The sequence below is a fragment of the Pseudonaja textilis genome, chromosome 5, assembly GCF_049901715.1.
Source record: "Pseudonaja textilis isolate UNSWEBS1 chromosome 5, rPseTex1.2, whole genome shotgun sequence".
In the NCBI taxonomy this organism is placed as follows: Eukaryota; Metazoa; Chordata; class Lepidosauria; order Squamata; family Elapidae; genus Pseudonaja; species Pseudonaja textilis.
The window spans coordinates 40,903,405-40,924,312 of NC_141994.1; the positions used below are offsets into that span (position 1 = coordinate 40,903,405).

The 20,908-nt window shown below is 37.2% G+C and overlaps 1 protein-coding gene across 8 annotated transcripts; it reads left to right on the forward strand.

Annotated features, from left to right (window-relative positions):
* The first annotated feature begins 535 nt into the window (after nt 1-535).
* On the forward strand, nt 536-20,573 carry NUDT4 (nudix hydrolase 4). Of its 8 annotated transcripts, none has more exons than XM_087934585.1 (6): nt 536-1,180; nt 5,800-5,979; nt 12,016-12,126; nt 12,728-12,772; nt 14,371-14,455; nt 17,824-20,573. In XM_087934585.1, exons 3-6 carry the CDS (start codon nt 12,073-12,075, stop codon nt 18,024-18,026), a joined length of 387 nt encoding a protein of 128 aa, XP_087790711.1. In that variant the 5' UTR covers nt 536-1,180; nt 5,800-5,979; nt 12,016-12,072; the 3' UTR covers nt 18,027-20,573. The 8 variants fall into 8 exon arrangements, with proteins under 8 accessions (XP_087790711.1, XP_026554497.1, XP_026554506.1 ...); XM_026698728.2 differs by having other exon boundaries at nt 581-1,180; nt 14,368-14,455; XM_087934583.1 differs by lacking the exon at nt 536-1,180 and adding an exon at nt 1,417-1,837 and having other exon boundaries at nt 14,368-14,455.
* Nucleotides 20,574-20,908: the final 335 nt, after the last annotated feature.

A 20,908-nucleotide genomic window follows, 5' to 3' on the forward strand; every position in this document is an offset into this window, starting at 1 on the left:
CAGTAAAAAATCAGGGGTTCGCACGCTGTGCAAATATAACCAAAAGAAGATGAGCCCAGGAATTAGTAAAAAAAAAAAAGGCTTTGGCAGAGGGCAACTTCTTCCAATTCATTCACCTTTTCACGCGGCAGAGGTGCGATGAAACCACAGCGTGCGTAAGATTACTAAATAAATTGTCTTATGTAGTATTGGCTAATCTAGCTCCGGGCGCAGTAGCGCTGTCCGTATCGATCTTTTCCACCCTGAAGAACAACAGCGGATGCGGATAATGGATCTTACAGTGCAACGGAGCCTGGAGAGCTTTTTAGGAGGAGAGAAAGGAGCGGTAGCGCCGCCACCCACCCACTTCCACAAAGCCACGCCCTCTATTGACTCGCATCGTTCTCGCTCTTTCGCAGGCAAACGACGGTGAGAAGTCTGAGGCCGTCCGAGGAAGAGCGGGTGGGCGATGGCTGTTAGCCACGCCCTTTTCCCGGCCCCCTCCCCGCCTCCCTCAGCTTCCCTGAATTAATTCAACCTCGACCCAGCCCCTTTCTTCCCTCGTGTCGCCCGTCAGAGGCGGATCCGGCGCCTGCGCATTGAGTCCGAGAGGCCGGGAGGCTGCGGGCGGGTGGAGGAATGTGAGTTACAGTTAAATAGTGGATACAGCGCCGCAGAAGCGGCGCTTTCTGGGCACCGGATGAAGGACAGGGACTGAGTGAAGCGGGAGGAGCTGCGGCCGGAGGGGAGCGCTCGGGCCGGGTCGCAACTGCAGTGCTTCTGGAGAGACCGAGGCGACCAGGAGAGACAACAGGCGGCGGGGCTCCATGGCGCGGCGTGGGTTCCTGAGTGGCCGCGGTGTCGCCAGCTCCACTGCCACAGCTGTGCGCGGCGCTGTGTCCCCCTGAGGGGCGCTCCCTTTGCTCCCTCCTGAGGAGAAAAAAGGCTTCTCTCGCCCCACCGAGGTCTTCGGGTTGGACCGAAGAGAGAAGGGGAGCCACCGGGGCCTCCCTCGTCGTTCGCTTCCTTCCCACACGGACGGGCGGGCGTGCCGGGGGCTGGAGTAGGCAGCGGCGGCGGCGGCGGCGTTGTTCTTGCCTCTATGATGAAATTCAAGCCAAACCAGACGCGGACCTACGACCGGGAGGGTTTCAAGAAGCGGGCGGCATGCTTGTGCTTCCGCAGCGAGAGGGAGGATGAGGTGAGGAGAGCCGGGTTCTGGTCGGCTGCGGCGTATGGCGGGTGGCCTGGAGGAGAACGAAAGAAGTCGGGGTTACCCCCACGCCCGCGGCTCCCTTTCGGAGTCGGGGCTGCCGCGCCCAGACCCGCTTGCCCCTTCCTTCCTTCCTTCCCCGCCGGCCCTCGGTCCATTCGGCTCCTTTGTGTGCGGGTGTCTGCCGGAAGGATTTGCCTTGTCGCCCCCTTGCGAGCTCCGTCGGTCCCTGCCCGGCTCCTTCGCCGGCGTGGCTGACGGGGAGCCAAGAGCTGGCTGCCTGCGAAACGATCCTTTCAGGGGCTGCGGGTGGCCGGTGGGGGTAGGCAGACGCGGCTTTCCGCGGGCAGCGCTCGCTAGGGGACCTGGGGAGCTGCGGCGAGGGCTGGGGAGGGGAGAGCGACACGAAGGGTCCACGTGTGTGAGAGACGGCTGCAGGTCAACTCCCCCCGTGTGTGAGGTCAGAATCAATGTGCTTTCAGCACTGTTGCTAGCCGGCCTGATCTGGCTGTCTCTGAAAACAGCAAGGGCCGAGTTCAACGACCTCTTTAGAGTCGGGCGATCAAGTTGCTTTCGAGACCGACCGCCGCCGTCGTTTTCACAGAAAGGCCCCTTCCCTCCTCCCCTGACTTCTCAAACAGACAGGTAGGCGGCGGTAGTTCCTATTTATGCAATCGTAATCTATGAAACTTGCTCCTGCCCCATTTTTGTCGCTGTCTGATGTGTTCCGAATGGCCCTATAAAACATGTAATACCTGAGCAACGATTTTCTATTACTAATAGAAGAAAATAACTGTAACCCTAGGGAGATTTTGGTGACCTCTGAATTTGGTCGTTTGCTCCCACACTTGTCATTACCCAGTTGGATAACATCAATGTACTAGTGGGTGATGAAACATCTACAAGCAAACGACCAAGAGCACTAAATATCCTACCATTTCCAGTTAAATTAAACCAGGTAGTTCAAAGATAAGAAATTGACTTGAAGCATGATTATATGTATGTATGTATGTATGTACGTATATGTATATATGTATGTATGTATATATGAAGTGCTTAAATAAATATTTGGGTTAAAATCTATGGATCTATTTTCATATATATTGTAAGTACTAGTTGAAACTGAATAATACATAATGCAGTGTAATTTTACTGCACTTTGAAAAGCAGTATTTTGCCTCAAAAGTACAAATATGTGCAAAATTCCTTTGACTAATCTAGTTAGATATACCACAACTGGTTGCAGATATATGGGTGACCAGAGTCAGGCTTTTCCATGTTACATTGATGTCATCTATTGAATGTCAGGATTCTTTGTATTCCAGAGGTAACCATTCTTGAAAATATATCAAACCACTAGAAAGGTTTTAGCAGTTCCAAAGAACTACCATCATTGACAAAAAAGGGTATGCAAAAAAGGGTATTGTTGGTATTGATACCTGAAGGAATGTTTTAAAAATCCCTAAAATCTCAATATTTGATTAATTGCTGTTGAATTAATCCTTGTTTTTTGAAGCTAATATATATTTTAAAAATTCTGCTCCTTCCATTATAACTTTTAACTGTCACTTCTCAGGTTTATTCAAAGTGTTCTAAAGGTTTACTGAGGATACATTTAAATACAAGCTGGTATACTGTGTGTCCCTTATTTTATCTAAGTTATGTGTAAGAAACAATTTCAGATAATTTTCTAACAACATTTTGATTCTCTGCTATTAAGGTACAGCATATGAATAAATATTTCTCTACATCTTTAATGTGTAGCAAGTGTTAGTTGAAATTTGAAATTGACGAGGGAAGAAAAGATATACTGTTTCTGTATAATATAGCAGTCATATAGTATTCTTGTCATATAAGCTATAAGCAAATCTACAAAATCAGACCTAACTGTATGAACTTACTATAATATCATAATAGCAATAGCACTTAGACTTATATACTGCTTCACGGTGCTTTACAGCTCTCTTAAGCGGTTTACACAATCAGCATATAATGCACTTTCTTAGCCCTCCAGTATTATTATATCTTACTGGTGAAAAACTTGATATTGCTAGACTCTAGTTGTACAAAATAGCAAGAATTTAAAGTTGATTATGCCTATAGTTATATAACTGTTTTAGGATTTTGGTTTTTTTGTATGTATTTCCTCTTTTTCCTCCACCAATGTTATAGCATGTTATTGTTAGTGATGGTAATTGTAATGTATCTGACCATTTGAACACCTTTCCTAACATACTAATAGATTTTATTACAAAGTGGATTTTAAAATTTGCATTTACAATACATGGAAGAAATTCAGTTACAGTATTTGAGAAATGGCTGTGGGGATAGCTTATTTAGAGATATATTTACATAAACAATTATTGCAAAAGTCTTGAATCTAAAAAGGACTTGAGTACATTAGATTTTTTGATATTTTACCAAACCATCTACTGAGGATGATCATGAAATCCTATCATATTTCACTTTGAATATTTAGAACTCTGCCATCTAAAAGGAATAGATACAGGCCTTCTTATAAAAACATTTTATTACGTTGCCTAAGGAGCTCAATGTGTTGTTAATTAAAATATTGTGTACTCTGCAGTGTGACTACATGGATCAGTGATCCATGTATCACTCCTACCTATTCAAGTAAACATGCTACATCACAAAATGCCAGCATCATTCCCCCCCCCCCTTCAGAATGAGTAGTATTGCATCAAAAGTATTCACAAAACCTAAAAATTAAGCATGGCTACAGCTATTTGTATTCATTTGTAACTATGTCCATGAAACCCACAAAAAGTTGAGTGTTAGAGTTCATCTGTGGAGCCATTGAAGATAGGAGTAAAAATATTGCTAGAATCTAGCATACCTATTGTCTTGACAATATGATCTTCCACAGACAATCTTAAAACTGTAGAGGAGCTGTTGTACTAAAAGTAAACCACTCAGCAAGTTTAGTGTATAAGCTTCAGTAATTTACTTTCAAGGGAAAAAAACACCATAACTATAGCATACTAATTAGTTTTACTTTTCTGAGTATTTTGGCAGACCCGCTTCATAAAATTTAGACAAAAAACAAGGGACCAAGTATTTAGTAAAGATAAAGAAATATGTTATGTTTTCAGGAATGTAGCAAAAACATCTAATCTTATGTCTTCTAGAAGAAGCTTAGTAATTCTTAAGCAATTCACTTCCCTTTTTAAAAAGATGTTCTATTTCAGAAAACTTCAAAAGGGACTGTTTATTTCCATGCCAAATCCTGTGTCCTTTTTCATTTCTGCGAAATAAGTCTAAATAGTAATGATGGAAGCAAAAAAATTGTAGGCACTAAGAAAAATGTTTAAACCAAATTGCTTTAAAAACAAATTAAAGACAGCTGTAGCATAATAGTATCATGCTTGTTCCTTGAAAGAAACTCTTTGTGATTTTCATTTCACTTTTGCAGAAGTACTAAAACTTACTGTTCCCAGTAATGTAAAGGATTATTTCTGAATGTCCAACAGGATTGAAATTTTTTATTTTTAATGTATGTATGTATGTATGTATGTATGTATGTATGTATGTATGTATTGTATATAGGTAAATAGGTAAAGGTAAGGTTCCCCTCACACATACATGCTATAGTAATTTCCGGCTCTAGGGGGCGGTGCTCATAGGATATCTCTGTATAAAGATGCACTTCTTAACATTTTAAATTTAACTTTTGTGGCTGAAACCATGGTATGACAAAACAGCTTATCTTATGATTCTTTGTGCATCATTTAGATTAAATTAGAATTATTTTCATGAAATTGTATGAATTTCTGTAGCAGTAGAAAAAGCCTTGCCTCTTATCTGTGAAAACTCTGGATTAATTAATTAATGCACCTGAGCTTTGTCTGACCTTTCTGGAATGTTGTCATTTTTCTCCTGATACATGGGCATCATTATGTTAGAATGTAATTTTGCCAAGTAATAACATAATACTATGCTAAGCCACATTGTTTTTCTGTGCCTTTCTTGCTTGGATTGAAATATGGAAACACTTTAGTAGTTGATGCATGGAACTGGAAATAGTTGTGGGCTTAAAAACAGGGGGTGACTATGGTTATTTTGCTTAGGCTGCAAATGTGTAGATAATTTTTTTTCATCCTTACTTTGATATGTATGCATTCTATAAAGGATTTAGATGATCTATAATTATAATATAAATACAATGAGAATATTATATTTGGAGGCTATACTGTATAGTCCTCATAATAGCCAAAGGAACCATTTTTATCAGATTCTGTGGAATGATAAAACTTTGTTCTGGATTTCTAGAGTTCATTGAAATAACCATGTTTAATATTGCATTCATTTCAGAATCTATAGATAGTGTATGTTCCCATAGGGGTTGATGCATTGCACAAAAGATACCACATTATGACATTCATAGCAAGTGATTCTAGTTTGTAATATTTGCTTCATGTATCTATTCTGTTATGAAATAACATGGGAATGTCATTAGAACAAATAATGTTTTAAATGAAAAAGATGTTTGAGAACAAAAAAGTTGAATGCTTAGACATTTCCCTTTCCCACAGAGATAGGCATGTCCAGTACTGTGGACTGAACATAGCTTCTTTTGTGTTTTACAGTGCTGTGATTTCTCCCTCAAACTTTGAAAAGTAGTGTGCAAATAATTTGCTGTGGAAGAGCAACAAATGAGTGACTTGAATCCAGGGTTGTGGTGATTATTCGCTCTTAGAAGAATCTTTAGTTTGCTGAGGAATAAAATTTTGACAAAAGTTTTCATTAGACTTGATTCCAGTGGGACTGTGAGTAACTTTTTAATATTACATATGCACCCTGTGCTTTATTCCCAATCAGACATTTAAACATGAATATACCAAAAGGTTATAAGTAAACAGCAATTTGCCTAAATGTGTTCCAAGACATTTATCCAAATAGGATTAAACCTAGAGACATGTGGAATCAGTTCAAGCGCCTTTTTGCTTGTAGTTTTAACATACCCAGTTTTATATAGTTCTTAGATAGCCAAAGCATCTTTTGAAAGATATATAATATACTGTATTCAAACTATTTTGATTAAAAGTAAAAAACCTTGATTAAAACAAAAAACCTGATGTCCTATTTGGCATAACAAGATAATTATATTCCAAATTACAGGTAATTATTGTAACATTTGCATTAGCCAAATCCTACCTTAGGTGTTCTGAATATTCATTTTAAGATTTTTAAAACTGGAATAAGTTCAGAGAACAACAATATGAATAATAAAGGTCTGCTGGAAATTCTATTTTGTGAGGAGAGACTAAGAAAATGGAGTACATTTTTTCTTGAAAACTTCAACAGTATATTCCAAGTGTATACAATCCAAGGTATGTAAAAGCGCACCATATTGATGCTTTTTCTTCACAATAAAAGCAGGTCAAAAATAAAACCAGTTCCCAAAGAAAGTGGGGGATTCTCCTGTATAAGTTCAAGAGAAGCTAGTTAGCGATGCTTTAAACTGGGTTTCTGCACTGAGCAAAAAAAGCCTAAGTGGTTAAAAGATTCCTTTCAGTTATTTTATAAGAATTTCATGATAAATTAATACTTTCATTTTTAAGGCTGCTTATGCTTTGAAAACTGATTTTGACTAAAGGAATGCAAATTAAGTTTTTATAAAAATCTTAATACAAATAATTTCTTCCATTGCTTACATTTTTTTCCATTAAGCTAGGTGCTGTTACTGAAAACACTGCCATGTTTTGATAGTTCATGGATTTGAATCTTACATAATAGTACACATTTATATTTTCAAGCTTCAAGCAAACCAAACAATGACTCCTTCCTTGTATTAGTAATTGGGATGTCTGATCACAGGCTGAACAATATAAATGCTGAATGAAACATTTTCATTAAACTGGATTATTTCATCCGGAAAAATCAGATTCATTATTGTTGGTGGTCACTCATATGAATACAAAAACATGTTTTCCTTCATTTGGAAAAAAAAGTTTCATCTGATGAAAACACATGTTTTTGGATATAATTATAAAATTCTGTTGGATGGGAGAAAAATGAACTTAAAATAATTGAAGAAATAAGGTAGTAGAAGTCTAAAAACAATAAAGTATCTCACTGTGACCACATCTAAATGTGATGAATATCCTTCAGAAGCACTAAAATTTATAATCATGAAGAAAATGTACTATAAACTAAAGGTTTTTTTGACAGATTAACCAGTTTATTCTAAAACCATGCTTAGCTATATATCTAAAAGTTATTTCATTTTACTAATAAAAATGTTTAATTTGTACTGCTATTTGAAAAGAAATAGAAAATAAATCATACATTATTTTTTAAAAAATCCAATACAAACCATGTACAATACATGGCTGAATTCATTTACATTAGTTGATACTTGATACCTTTATTTCCCATTGGACTTAATGCCAGATGTATCTAACAATAGTTAAAATATTTTGCATGGATATAATTTTTGTTAAGGTGGTTAAAGATTAGGTGTGTAAGAGAATATAATGTAAAAATAGTAACTAGTGAAAAGAAACTTGCTATTCGGCAGAAAATAGATTATTAATGGTGCAAACCAGTTTTCTACAGCCTAGTATGAAATTGTTGAAGTGGCAATTCGTAGAATTCCTTATTGTGACTAGAAAATTTTGACCTACTGTCAAAACAGCCAAATTGACATAAACAAGAGAGTATAGTTGAAACAATGAATTTTCTGTGGCTTGACAGCTATGTAAACATGTAAATAATTTAATTCTTTATAGCTCTTTATATTTCATCTTTATATCTCTGTTAATTTAAAATTATGTGTTCTTTTTTCTAGATAAATGTTATTTTATGCTGCTTTGATCTTACAAAACCTCACCATCAGATTTTAAATTTAAAACAGGTTTAGAAACATTTTTCTGATTTAATGGATTATGATAATCTGACCCCAACCATCCTCATGGTTGCAAGTGCAGTGAAGAAAATTTACCCTTGGCCCTTCTTACAGTTCTTTGGATGGATTGGTAATGCTTTCCTATACTATGTAGCAGCCCCATGACCCTAATGTTAAAAGAGAAGCTGGAGCAGTTGGTGACTTGTTTTAATTGCATATAAAATTAGAATCATGGAATTACAAGGTACATTCTAATCCAGCTTTCTGCCCGAGGCAGAGATCTTCCACACATACGCCCTTTGTTTGAAAATCTCTAGTGATGGGGAACCCATTGCTCAGGAGGATTTCGTCTGATATTTGAAATTAACACAGATCTGGTTCTTGGGAATTGGATGAGTGGGACTTAGTAGTTTATTTAGACCATGGCTGTCAAACTCCCAGCCCATGGGCCAGATATGTCACGTGCTGGCCTTGCCCATGCCTGGTTTAGCGAAGGGGAGAAAAGTCCCAATACGTCACGTACCACCATCGTGATGACATGAGTTTAACCCCCTTGATTTAGACCTATTAGCATTTGATTCACTAGCTTTGATGTCTTTGCAGACTATACAATATAAGCTTGGAATGCTGTATTAACAATAGTTTTACTTATGTTCACGAAGTGGAGTTAAGGGACAACTGACACTGGTCAATAGTGCTCCATAGATTTTTTTTTTCTGTAAGAGCTGACCATTTCTTTGCTTTTCAGATAAGACAAAGTAGTGTGAATAATGAAAATATTGGAAAGCAGAAGTATATAGAGTGAAGTAGCTCCCAAATACTAGGATATATCATTCTAACTCTTATTTGAGGATAGGATTTTGTTTCATTTTGGAAAACATATTTGACTTTTAAAAAATCTGAATTCATGTTTGGGAACTATGATATTGTTCCCTAATATTTTAGGTGGGAATAATACCAAGAAATGCATCTGCTTAGTTATAATTAATGCATTAGAGTTGGAAACAAATATACAAGCGTATAGTGTGCTTATTGCAGTGCACTTACATGAAGTGCTACTTTTAAAGATCCAAACTTTACATAATTGTATGATGTCAGAGACTAACATTGACTGGTATCAAAATATTATCTAGTAGTGAAAATAGGAGTCGTCTTTGTATTAAAATCAAGAAATGCGTAAGTGTCCATATTATACCTGTCAATTATCTCTTTAAAGAAAATACCCTTTCTTCTTGGCTCACACACTGTAGTTAAGCTTATAAAAATACACTGCTCAAAAAATAAAGGGAACACTTAAACAATACAATGTAAATCCAAGTCAATCACACTTCTGTGAAATCAAACTGTCCACTTAGGTAGCAACACTGATTGACAATCAATTTCACATGCTGTTGTGCAAATGGAATAGACAACAGGTAGAAAGTATAAGCAGTTAGCAAGACATCCCCAATAAAAGAGTGGTTCTGCAGGTGGTCACCACAGACCACTTCTCAGTTCCTATGCTTTCTGGCTGATGGTTTGGTCACTTTTGAATGCTGGCCGTGCTTTCACTGTAGTGGTAGCATGAGACTGAGTCTACAACCCACACAAGTGTCTCAGGTAGTGCAGCTCATCCAGGATGGCACATCAATGCGAGCTGTGGCAAGAAGGTTTGCTATGTCTCTCAGCGTAGTGTCCAGAGCATGGAGGCGCTACCAGGAGACAGGCCAGTACATCAGGAGACGTCGGGGAGACCGTAGGAGGGCAACAACCTAGCATCAGGACCGCTACCTCCACCTTTGTACAAGGAGGGACAGGAGGAGCACTGCTAGAGCCCTGCAAAATGACCTCCAGCAGGCCACAAATGTGCATGTGGCTGCTCAAATGGTCAGAAACAGACTCCATGAGGGTGGTATGAGGGCCTGACGTCCATGGGTGGGGGTTGTGCTTACAGCCCAACACCGTGCAGGACGTTTGGCATTTGCCAGAGAACACAAGATTGGCAAATTCACCACTGGCGCCCTGTGCTCTTCACAGATGAAAGCAGGTTCACACTGAACACATGTGACAGACGTGACAAGGTCTGGAGATGCCGTGGAGAATGTTCTGCTGCCTGCATCATCCTCCAGCATGACCGGTTTGGCAGTGGGTCAGTAATGGTTTGGAGTGGCATTTCTTTAGGCGGCCGCATAGCCCTCCATGTGCTCGCCAGAGGTAGCCTAACTGCCATTAGATACCGAGATGTGATCCTCAGACCCCTCGTGGGACCACATGCTGGTGCGGTTGGCCCTGGGTTCCTCCTAATGCACGACAATGCTAGACCTCCTGTGGCTGGAGTATGTCAGCAGTTCCTGCAAGACGAAGGCACTGATGCTATGGACTGGCCCGCCTGTTCCCCAGACCTGAATGCAATTGAGCACATCTGGGACATCATGTCTCACTCCATCCACCAACACCATGTTGCACCACAGACTGTCCAGGAGTTGGGGGATGCTTTAGTCCAGGTGTGGGAGGAGATCCCTCAGGAGACCATCCACCACCTCATCAGGAGCATGCCCAGGCATTGTAGGGAGGTCATACAGGCACGTGGAGGCCACACACACTATTGAGCCTCATTTTGACTTGTTTTAAGGACATTACATCAAAATTGGATCACCCTGTAGTGTTTTTTTCCACTTTAATTTTGAGTGTAACTCCAAATCCAGACCTCCATGGGTTGCTAAATTTGATTTCCACTGATAATTTAGATCAAAGAATATTTCATTCAGATCTAGGATGTATTATTTTTGTGTTCCCTTTATTTTTTTGAGCAGTGTATGAATATGAGTTAAGGAGTGTTAACAGCATACTTCCGCCTATTCCAAGGCACTTCATCATACCTTGTTGACACTTCCTTAACTGAAATTGTGTGAGAAGAAGATGCTCTACCATGCAAGTCCAGGAAAAAATGCAGGTTTTTAAGAGAAGTCTTAAAAGTCTGTCCAAATTGAAGTATGTTTTAAAGCTTCATTACAAAACACAGCATATCCCTAATTGAATATTTGTACTGATTTTCTGTCTAGTTCCATAGGTACAGAATGAACCAAATAATTTGTTTAGGTGGTCAGTGACAAGAATGTTCATGACCAGGATGATATTCAATCCACAAAAAATAGTCAGGTCCACCCTATAGATTGAAGACCTGAGTCTAACAAGGTCATGCGAAATAGGAGATCAGAGTGTACAGTAAAGGAGTCTGGGCAAACCTGTTCAAGATATCACGTACTAAATTAATCTGGTGTAATTTTCAATAAATTGGCTAATTTCTAGCATGATTGCTTTTGCTCTGGACAACTGAGCTGTAATGTTCCTTCAAATTTCTAGCTCTCAAGGAAAAAGCTATTTATAATTAGATATTCTGTGTCTTTTTTGGTGGGGGGACGGGGACATTCATGGGCTTGCTTTAGGATCAGAAATTGGAATGGAAGAGCAGCAAGAGATTAAAAACTATCCAAACTATCCAACTATCCATTCTAGTGTTTAAATCTCAAAGCAGCAGAAGTTCATAGACTGTCTCATTTTCTAATACGTTCTAATAAAAATGTTCTAATTTGACAATGAGAATGTTAGGCTTAATTCAAATTGTTGGTTATAACCATTAAAGCCTTCAGTTGAAAATTATACCTGGCTACCAAAGGGACTGCCTATTTCATTATTAAGATACACTATAGTCTGTTTGGGGAGGCTGTCATTGCAAGACCTACTTATTGCCAAGTGGGGAATTTCTTCATCATTGTTTCTAAAGTTGCAATATATGCAGTTACAATCAGTTTTTGCTGGGGGCGGGGGGGTGTTCCCAAGAAGTATCAAAATGTCTCTTTAACTTGGCCTTTAAATTACTTTCTTTATTATTTCTGATATTATTTGTTGCATGCTACTTTGGTCTTTTGATGAAAAAGTAAAATAAATATATTAATTACAGTGATTTTATTCATAGGTGCTATTAGTAAGCAGTAGCCGGTACCCAGATCAGTGGATTGTTCCAGGTGGAGGAATGGAACCTGAAGAAGAACCAGGTGGTGCTGCTGTTAGAGAAGTCTATGAAGAGGTAACATGATTCAGTGTTCCCAATTTGAAATAATGTGTGGCTCTTTTTTTCAGGATCTTTAGTATTAATTCATTCCTTCTGGTATATAATGTAGACGGGACTCATGCTTCACACACATATTAATCTAGAAAGAATCATTCTTACATTCCTTTTCCAGGCCATAGGTGTGCTAAAATGGATTGTGTGCTAGATTCACCAGAATGAAAATAATATACTGCTACTAGAGATATAATATCCCTTTGATAGTGCCAGTGGATTTTGTAAGGTGTAGAAATCAAAATGTTCTTCTTAAGAATATAATTCTTCTCAAGTATTTTATTGAAGAACAAAACTGGTTTGCTATTTAAGTGTGCTACATTTCTCAAACTTTCAACTGCCTTATTAGTTACATTTCCCTGCATGTAAGTCCCATGAAAATAATTAAATAGAAATCTTTGTTGGACAGTTCTATACCTAAATGGAACCTAACTGCTAGAATTGCAAAATGGAGGTGTTTTTCCTCCTCACAATTACATCTGTCCTAGAAATTATGTTGTAGGAATACAAGAATTAGCTATAAATATTTTTCTTTTTAAAAAAGAGTCCGTCTTATTTCTTGCAGGCTGGAGTAAAAGGAAAACTTGGTAGATTGTTGGGAATATTTGAGGTGAGCCTTTTAAAATTTTATTGGGAATATATTCTACAAATTAGTTGTAGTTGTACTTATTAAGGGCAGGAAGAAACATCTAAAATTATTTGGGTGAAGAATTGATGTAAGTTGTTGTACTTCTTAATCAGATTTAGCAATGGAACAATATTATAATACAAAAATGAAAAGATATTTATTCTATGGGATATTACTTTTACCAGTTTTTAAAGGTATTATTTTTGAAATTCATTCAATCTGAAATCCTTACTATCTCTACTGAAAAGCAATGAGAATATTTAAAGGAAGCACTTCTCTAAATATGTGGATGAAATAGACACAGCTATTAGAAGACTTGCACAGCAGTCCAAGGTTGTCCATGCTTGTATGTATTTATGGCTACGTTGCTTTGCTGGCAGACTCAGTGGACGTATCTGGTATAGACACACGTCCACAAAAGAGGAGACAGCTTTCAAAGCAGAATAAAGTTGCTTTAAATCTTCATGGAAAGATTTTTTTCGCATTTGTGAAGAGCTTTGCTGTGAAAAGCTTATACAACAGAGATAATTAACTTTTCTCTAATTCCTGGACCTAGCATGTTCTGTTAAATCCCATAGACCACTGGCAAATTCAATAAAAGCCAATAGATAGAACAGAACCATATTTGTAGCATATATATTGCTGTTTCCAAGCATACAAGGAAAACTAATATTACTTCCAATACTGCAGATTCATTCTAGACTTCTATAATACATTTTGCTTTTTTCTAATTTGTTACCTTATTCCTATAATGATTGTTAACCATTAATATCAATCTTATTGACCATATTTTGTTATACATACTGTATGTACATTCTCATCACTTTAATTCCTTTGAGATTAGGGTGAGCAGTATTATGCAAGAGAAGTGGAGGAAGAAATAGTAAGCCAAATAAATTGAAAATCAGATTTAAAAGAACACGAAAGTTAAATCCATCTTGCACTTATATCATTCACCTCAACAGATGTTTCTGTCTTTACAAATTATCTTTGTTTCTATTATACCCCTACAATGTTTTATATACTTATTTTTTGTTCTTTAAACACTCAGTTCTCTTTTTGAAGATCTCATTAACTCAGTCCCCTTCTTAATTCCTTCACTCTTGGTTATAGATTTCTTTGGCCTTCAACTTCTCAATCATTCCATCTGTATGACCAAACTACAAGTAGTCCTCGATTTACAACAATCCCTTTAGTGACCATTCAAATTTACAGTCTTCTATGGCTTTCATCAAAGGGGCCCATACATTCTGTAGTACATATAGATTAGGCCTGTCTTTAATCACGCACATTTTAGTAATATGCAACACGTTCAGCTCCAGTTCAGTTGTACTCCAAGCATGCTCATGCTGTTCTATGAAAGCTTGGATTCCTAATCATATCAAAACCTGCATCCTACCAACTAAAAGCTACATATTCAGAATAATCTTGCTTTTTTTTGGAATTATGCTAATTCATGAATGTCAATCACTTCGAGTATTGTTTTACCATGAGAAATAGGATGTAAGTAATGTTAATATATCTCTGATATTGCAGATGTAAATTAAACATTTATGTTATCTTTTTTCATACTAAAGCAGAATCAAGACAGGAAGCATAGGACATACGTTTATGTTCTTACAGTGACTGAAATCCTGGAAGACTGGGAAGATTCAGTAAATATAGGTAAGACTTTTTCTACCTTATGTATGCTAACTTTTTAAAACAAAATGAGTGTTTTTAGAATGTTATACTTAGGAATGTTATTTTTAGGAAATGTTCAAGTTGTGATACCATGTCATTTAAGCTGTGTGTGTGTGTGGTATACAAGTTTGTTACAAAGGAGCAAATCAGCAACTTAAATCATACACAGCCCAAATGGTTAGGTTTTCACAGTATGTCTGTTTATAACTCCAAATGTATAAAGATCCTTATTCATTAAGATGCTAATATACATAAATATTTCATATACAGAGATGAAGATTTTACCAGCTTGCAAGCAATAATCTTGTTTCTCACAATAAGCTTTTGTTAAATATATGAACATTTTAAATTTTAAAATTAAAAATGTTTAAAGATTATACTGTATTTTCAAAGTATAGCAAAATAGTGTGAAAAAGTTTTTTTTTACTTTTTCGTAAAACTTGTTTACAAGTTATCTAGATTTATAGGCAAACAATAAATTGACCAAATTTGCTGATGGTACTAAGTTGTTTAACGGGGGCATTATGTAGTATTCTAAAGGATTTCTCAAATGTAGTGAATTGATCTCACAGATAAGTGTGCCATCTTGCAAAATATGGGCACAAAATTCACTAGAATCATCAGGAAAAAGTAGAACATTGAAAGAGGTTTAGAAAACTCACTGAGAAAAGTGTGTATGTGCTTTGACAAAGGGTCAAAGAAAACTTTGAAACAAAATGACCAAGTTTGCTTAGAGTTTTGTCGACTATATAATTTTTCCATGCCTTTTCTTCTTTTATTGTTGAAGATGACGCATTTAAACAGCAGTGCATGTGTGCGTAAAAGTATAAGTAAAATATATATTTATACTTACCAGAATCTGGTCATATGGCTAGAATGTATATGGTAGATATCCTCGAGAAAGACAAGCCATTTAATGACCATTCAAAGTTATGACAAATACCCCAAATTACTTACAACCTTGTTTCAAAGTTAAGGGCTGCAGTCCTCCCATGTCATTTGCCTTTCACAGACCAAGGAGATGCTGTAGTGCTGCCATGCCTCTCTTGTGGAAGCAGCTCAGCAATCCCTTGTGCTAATGGCAGTTGCTTTCAGAGCTTTTTGCCCTATCAGCTGGCCAGTAGGAGTCTGAACACCTTTTGCAAGATTTTAGGAAAGCAACTTCTGTGTGCCCAGGCTGCAACTTTAGGATGACCTTCTCAAAACTTTTTTCTTGGTTTAACTCCCTCCCTTCCCAGAAAGCCACAGTTCTTCAATAAAGAAAACAAAAGCTGGGAAGGGAGCACTTGTTGATCTTCCTTCTTCTCTCTCTCCCCCAAATTAGATGCAAAACTAAACTCCCTGCCTCTTCTCTCCAATCTCTAACCCTTTTAGAAACCTTACCTTGATTCAAGGGTGAAGAGTAGGGGAACAGAAGCAAGAAAAAAGTATTTCTGCAACTTTTTCCCTTGAACTGAAAAATCTGCAAAAGTTTAGCCAACTAGCGACTTGTGCAACAAAATGGAGGATGCGGCCTTTGCAAGCTTTAGCTGTTCACCTATAGAACCCAGCTAGGACTTAAAGGCTATATTGTAGACCAGGAGTGTCAAACTCAAGGCCCGGGGACTGGATCCAGTCCGCAAGGTACTTGGATCTGGCCCGTGGGGCTGTCCTGGAAACATCCCACATTTTCGCTGGCAGGAGGCCGTTGTGGCTGAAAACGGAGGTTGGGAGCCTGTTTTCACTGGCAGAGTGCCCACCACAGACGCCTCTGACACAAGTGACATCAAACTGGCCATGCCCATACTCCCTTGGCCATACCCGCCCCAGTCCAAGGTCAAACGCAACCCTATGCGACCCTCAGTGAAATCGAGTTTGACCCCATTGTAGTCAGGTACTCAAGCAAACAACTAAAGCTTGCAAAAACCCAGCATCCTCCATTTTGTTGCACAAGTCTGTAATCAACTACACTTTTGGAGCTGAATTTTTCAGTAACCAGCTGATGGGACAGAAAGCTGCAAAAGGCTAGGTAGCTGGTTCTTTTTTTGCCCCAGAAAGGCAGAGCAACTTGAGAAGAGGAAGAGCAGCGGTAGAATTAGGAAAGTCAAGTATGCCTAGCATTGTTTGCCATCATTTCTCCTTGGTAAAACAGCTATGCAGTAGGCCAACATATAAGGCACCCAAGGGTTGGGAAGTGGAGAATGGAGTATCTCATGATGGGGGAGGCCTGAAGCAGGTGGGCCTGTGTTTTACTAGGCCTCCCAGGATCTCCCCCAGCCCTGAACTCCACTTAAAGATCCGTGCATTTGTTTAACACTTAACAAAGGCACTGGAGGGAGAGCCGGTCATTATTTGAGGCAGTTCACTTAACATTGGCCAAACCTAATATAACTTGCCAAATGGGCAAGCTCCATTATGGTTGTAATTTGAAGACTACTTATACTGGCAGGTCATTCAGCAAACAGTTCTGTCTTTCACTGTTGTCTTAGGTAATTTCTTTATTAAAGTACATTAGCCATTCAGAAAAATCACTTGGGAATAAAAAGGCAAAAGACAGGGAAAAAAATCATAAAGGGTTTTTCTCTTAATATTGGTACTAATTATCTGTTAAACCTAAATGTAGAAAAATAATTATAATAAACATTTATACAACATACTATTAAAATATAGAATTCAGTCATTTGATAACTATCAGCAAGTTTTAAAAGAGACTAAATAAGATTGGCTGATCAATGGCTACAGATCTTAAAGCCTAAGTCATACAGAATATAAATTCATTATGGAAAGAGAAAGCACAAGCAAGTTTGTTAACTTTTTGAAAGCTTTCTTTTTCTTTTTGGCCATCATGTTCTGTGGAATACAGGTAGTCCTCAACCTATGACCAGAATTGAGCCCAAAATTTCTGTTGCTATGTAAGACATTTAAGTTAATATTGTCCCATTTTACAATCTTTGCAAAGTTAAGTGAATCATTGCAGTTCTTAAGTTAGTAACAGTTAAGTGAATCTGGCTTCCCCATTGACTTTGCTTATTAGGAGTTGCAAAAGGTGATCACATAACCCTGACACACTGCATTGGTCATAAATATGAGTCAGTTGCCAAGCGTATTAGTTTTGAACATGTGACCATAGGGAGTTGCAAGTCTTAAATGTGAAAAATGGTCGTCATAACTGTTCACTAAACAAACTGTGTTTTAAGTCATATTTTTATACACAACATTGTTAAATAATGAAATTAAGGAACTTTCAGAAATTTGTTTACTTAATGAATTTCTATACCACCCATCTCACCTAAATGACTCAAGTTAAAATATTAGTGATGTTACATTTCAAACAAGTTGAACCTTAAAATATTACCTTTCTATCCTCACAGGAAGGAAGAGAGAATGGTTTAAAGTTGAGGATGCAATCAAGGTCCTTCAGTGTCACAAGCCTGTACATGCAGAGTATTTGGAAAAACTGAAACTTGGGTGTCCATCTACCAATGGAAATCCTGTAGTTTCTTCCCACCCTGATAATAGTTCTCTCTATGTTACTTCAGCACAAACCTCTGGGCTACCATCTACTATAAGATAAATTCTGAGTTACTTTTTCATGTTCTTCCATCACAAGTGGGGATGTTTTAGTGATCCTGATCTGTGTGTAATTGTAATCAGAATCTTGAGTCCATTAATACTTTATGTTCAGTCTTACTTTTTTTCTCTTTTTAGCAATGTATTTTGGCAAATCAAAGCCATACAGGGATTTTTAAAGATGCCTTAAATGGTCCTTTTTCATTTTTAAACATAGTACTTAATTTAAAAAGTGAATTTGAAACTTGACATTTGAATTAATTCAATTTCTTAAGCTTCCTCAATTATATTGCTTTATCCCATTCATTGTTGTTTCCCAAGGTCAAAATTAAATTAGTTGGAGGAGTTAAGGCAATGAAACCAACAAAGTGCCTTCAGTGTTAAGTTTCCTCCTTTAAAATGTTTATTAAAAAATCAGCATATCAATGCTTTTTAAAAAACTTTTATCAGTTCTTCATATTGCTCTTGTTAAACATTTCGACCAAATAGGTAGATATCTCAAAATGCCATTTTTCCCCACTTTTCTTACTTATTGCCAGAATTAGTATTCACTTTATTTGCTGTTCCAGCAGGTTTAATTAATTACTGGAGACCATTCCAACTTTTTCAGTTGTTTTATAGATTATGTGAATCATATTATTTGGGAGATAACTGTTCGGGGGGCTAAAGGGGGCAAGCAGGTCATATCAAAACATTGAAATGTTTTCATATCTGCCACTAAAACATGCATGTTTTTTCTCTAAACCGTAACGGGTTGTAATTTCACGATTTTTAAAAAACATCTACACTAAATTTCCATTTTTCTGTAAAGACAGAGTATTGGTTGAGGTAAGCAACCACTTCTGTTGTAAAAATTTCTCTTTTCTCATTCTTTCTATGTAACATACATTCACTGTAAATAATTCAACAGATGTAAAGTGTAAAGTGGAAAGTTAAATGTAATGTAAATACTATTGTTCAGCCATTTGGGTGGCCACCTATGACTTTCATGTCTTAGTAGTGACATAACAAACAGGAATTTCAATAGCTCAATTTCTTTAATATATTTTCAGAGTTTTCTGTTTTTTATTACACAGCTGTTAAAGGGACAACAGTTATCATAAAAACAGGTGGGAACTATACACTAATGCTGCTATGAAATGATCACTTGCTATTGCAATTTTAAAAATAAGTGTCATAATTTTTCCTCTAGAAAGATGGAAATAATAATGTGCCATATGGATGAATTTAAATAAGGAACATCTGTAAAAAAAGTTGTGAGTTTTCATTTAAAAAGACCCTAAATAGTAGTAATAAGAGAATTGATACTAAGTTCTGCTATAGGTAAGAACCTTGAAACTTTAGTAGCTTAGATAATCAGTTTCAAAGAGTCTTATGTAAAGTCAAAATGAGAATGCAGACTTAATACAAAAACCTTGTATTAACTGGGATGGGGAAGTGATTAGTTATAAGTATGTTCGCTGTTCAGGCCCACATTTCTATTTATTCATTCAGTAGTTTGTTCGCCATATGGTTGTAAAAGTGAGAAAATGCCTCCATTATAGTGATGAACAGCAAACCAAGTCTGTAGTTCTTAACAGCTTCATCTCAACATTTTTGGAATATAATCTAAGATAATAGAAACCGCACATTAGTAATGCATGGTTATTTTGCTTTTTATCGATATATACTGTGTAAAAATGTACAGTTTATGCTAACTAAATGAAAGGTGATTGCTTATAAATACTTCAGGCTGCTGTGCCATATAGTTACACTGATGTACAAATCTCTTTAGCCTATGCAATTTAAAATAATTACACCTTCCTCAGATTTCTAATCTCTCTCTTGCAACGTGATACACAGGATAAGAAATATCCATTGTTCAATTTCTTTAATTTATAAGTTCATTGAATAAAGTTTAACATTCTTTAATTCTATAATTTGCAGACTGTGCAGTGCTTTGAAATTGGTTCAGGAAAAATATATGGCTGCCGGACAAGCGTTCAGCTTGTGTTCCAAAGCACCTCTTCTAAACTGAATCCAAAGAAACCCTTAGCTGTACTGTACTAATTTGCAGGTATAGGCAGGGCAACAGATATGTCAGATATAACAGGAAAGACACCAAAATAAAACCTTTTACGATTAATAAAGAACATGGTTTTCTGTAAATTGTCAAAGTATTGGAATATTCTTGTAGAATTAAGATGTAGATCAAAACTTGCTCTTTAGTGACATGCATTTGGTCTCCCACAGAGAAGAATGAAAATAGATTTGGATCTTCATGTACAAAAGTTTGTTATAGAGAACAAATAGTTGGGAACATGTCTTACAAGCAGTGTAAGAGGTAACAAGAAACAAAAAATTAAAATCTCATGTTTACTGCAAGCTACCAAAGCTATTAAAATGTTTGAAGCAATTGTTCAATGTGCTCCTGAAAGTGTACACATACACACAGAGAAAACACAGTTCAAGATGTAAACGTTTTGAGTTGAGCATGGCTTTCTTTTAAAGACTTGATGTAATAATTTTGACTTTTTATATCTGAAAGAAACCTCAAATAAAAAATAAACACTGAAAACTGCTGTTCCTTTTTACAAAGTTTAGTGTCATGATTAAGCAGTGCCTCACAAGATCTAAAATCCACAAATATACTGCCACAACAGGCAGAATCAATTGTTAGCTGGCTCTATGTATTCGTATTAAGTTCTAATCAAATTCTCATCTACTGGAAGTGCTTCTCATTGTACTTTGTAGGGGGAGAGCCAAGATGGTCTCTGCATACAAAGTATCAGATGCCTGGTAACCATTTTTTCAATGATTGTGGCATGTTTTATTAAAAGGCATAAGTTTTCATGAGCTGCACTTCACCTTGCCAAATGCCCTTAAAAGTATAACAGTCTTTGTAGT

Bases quoted from the DNA above. Each gene is read 5' to 3' on its own strand.
- NUDT4 (XM_026698712.2), top strand. From the start codon at position 1,082: ATGATGAAATTCAAGCCAAACCAGACGCGGACCTACGACCGGGAGGGT. The intron at 12,127-12,727 runs GTAACATGATTC...TATTTCTTGCAG, and splicing joins TTAGAGAAGTCTATGAAGAG to GCTGGAGTAAAAGGAAAACT. The intron at 12,773-14,367 runs GTGAGCCTTTTA...TTCATACTAAAG, and splicing joins GATTGTTGGGAATATTTGAG to CAGAATCAAGACAGGAAGCA.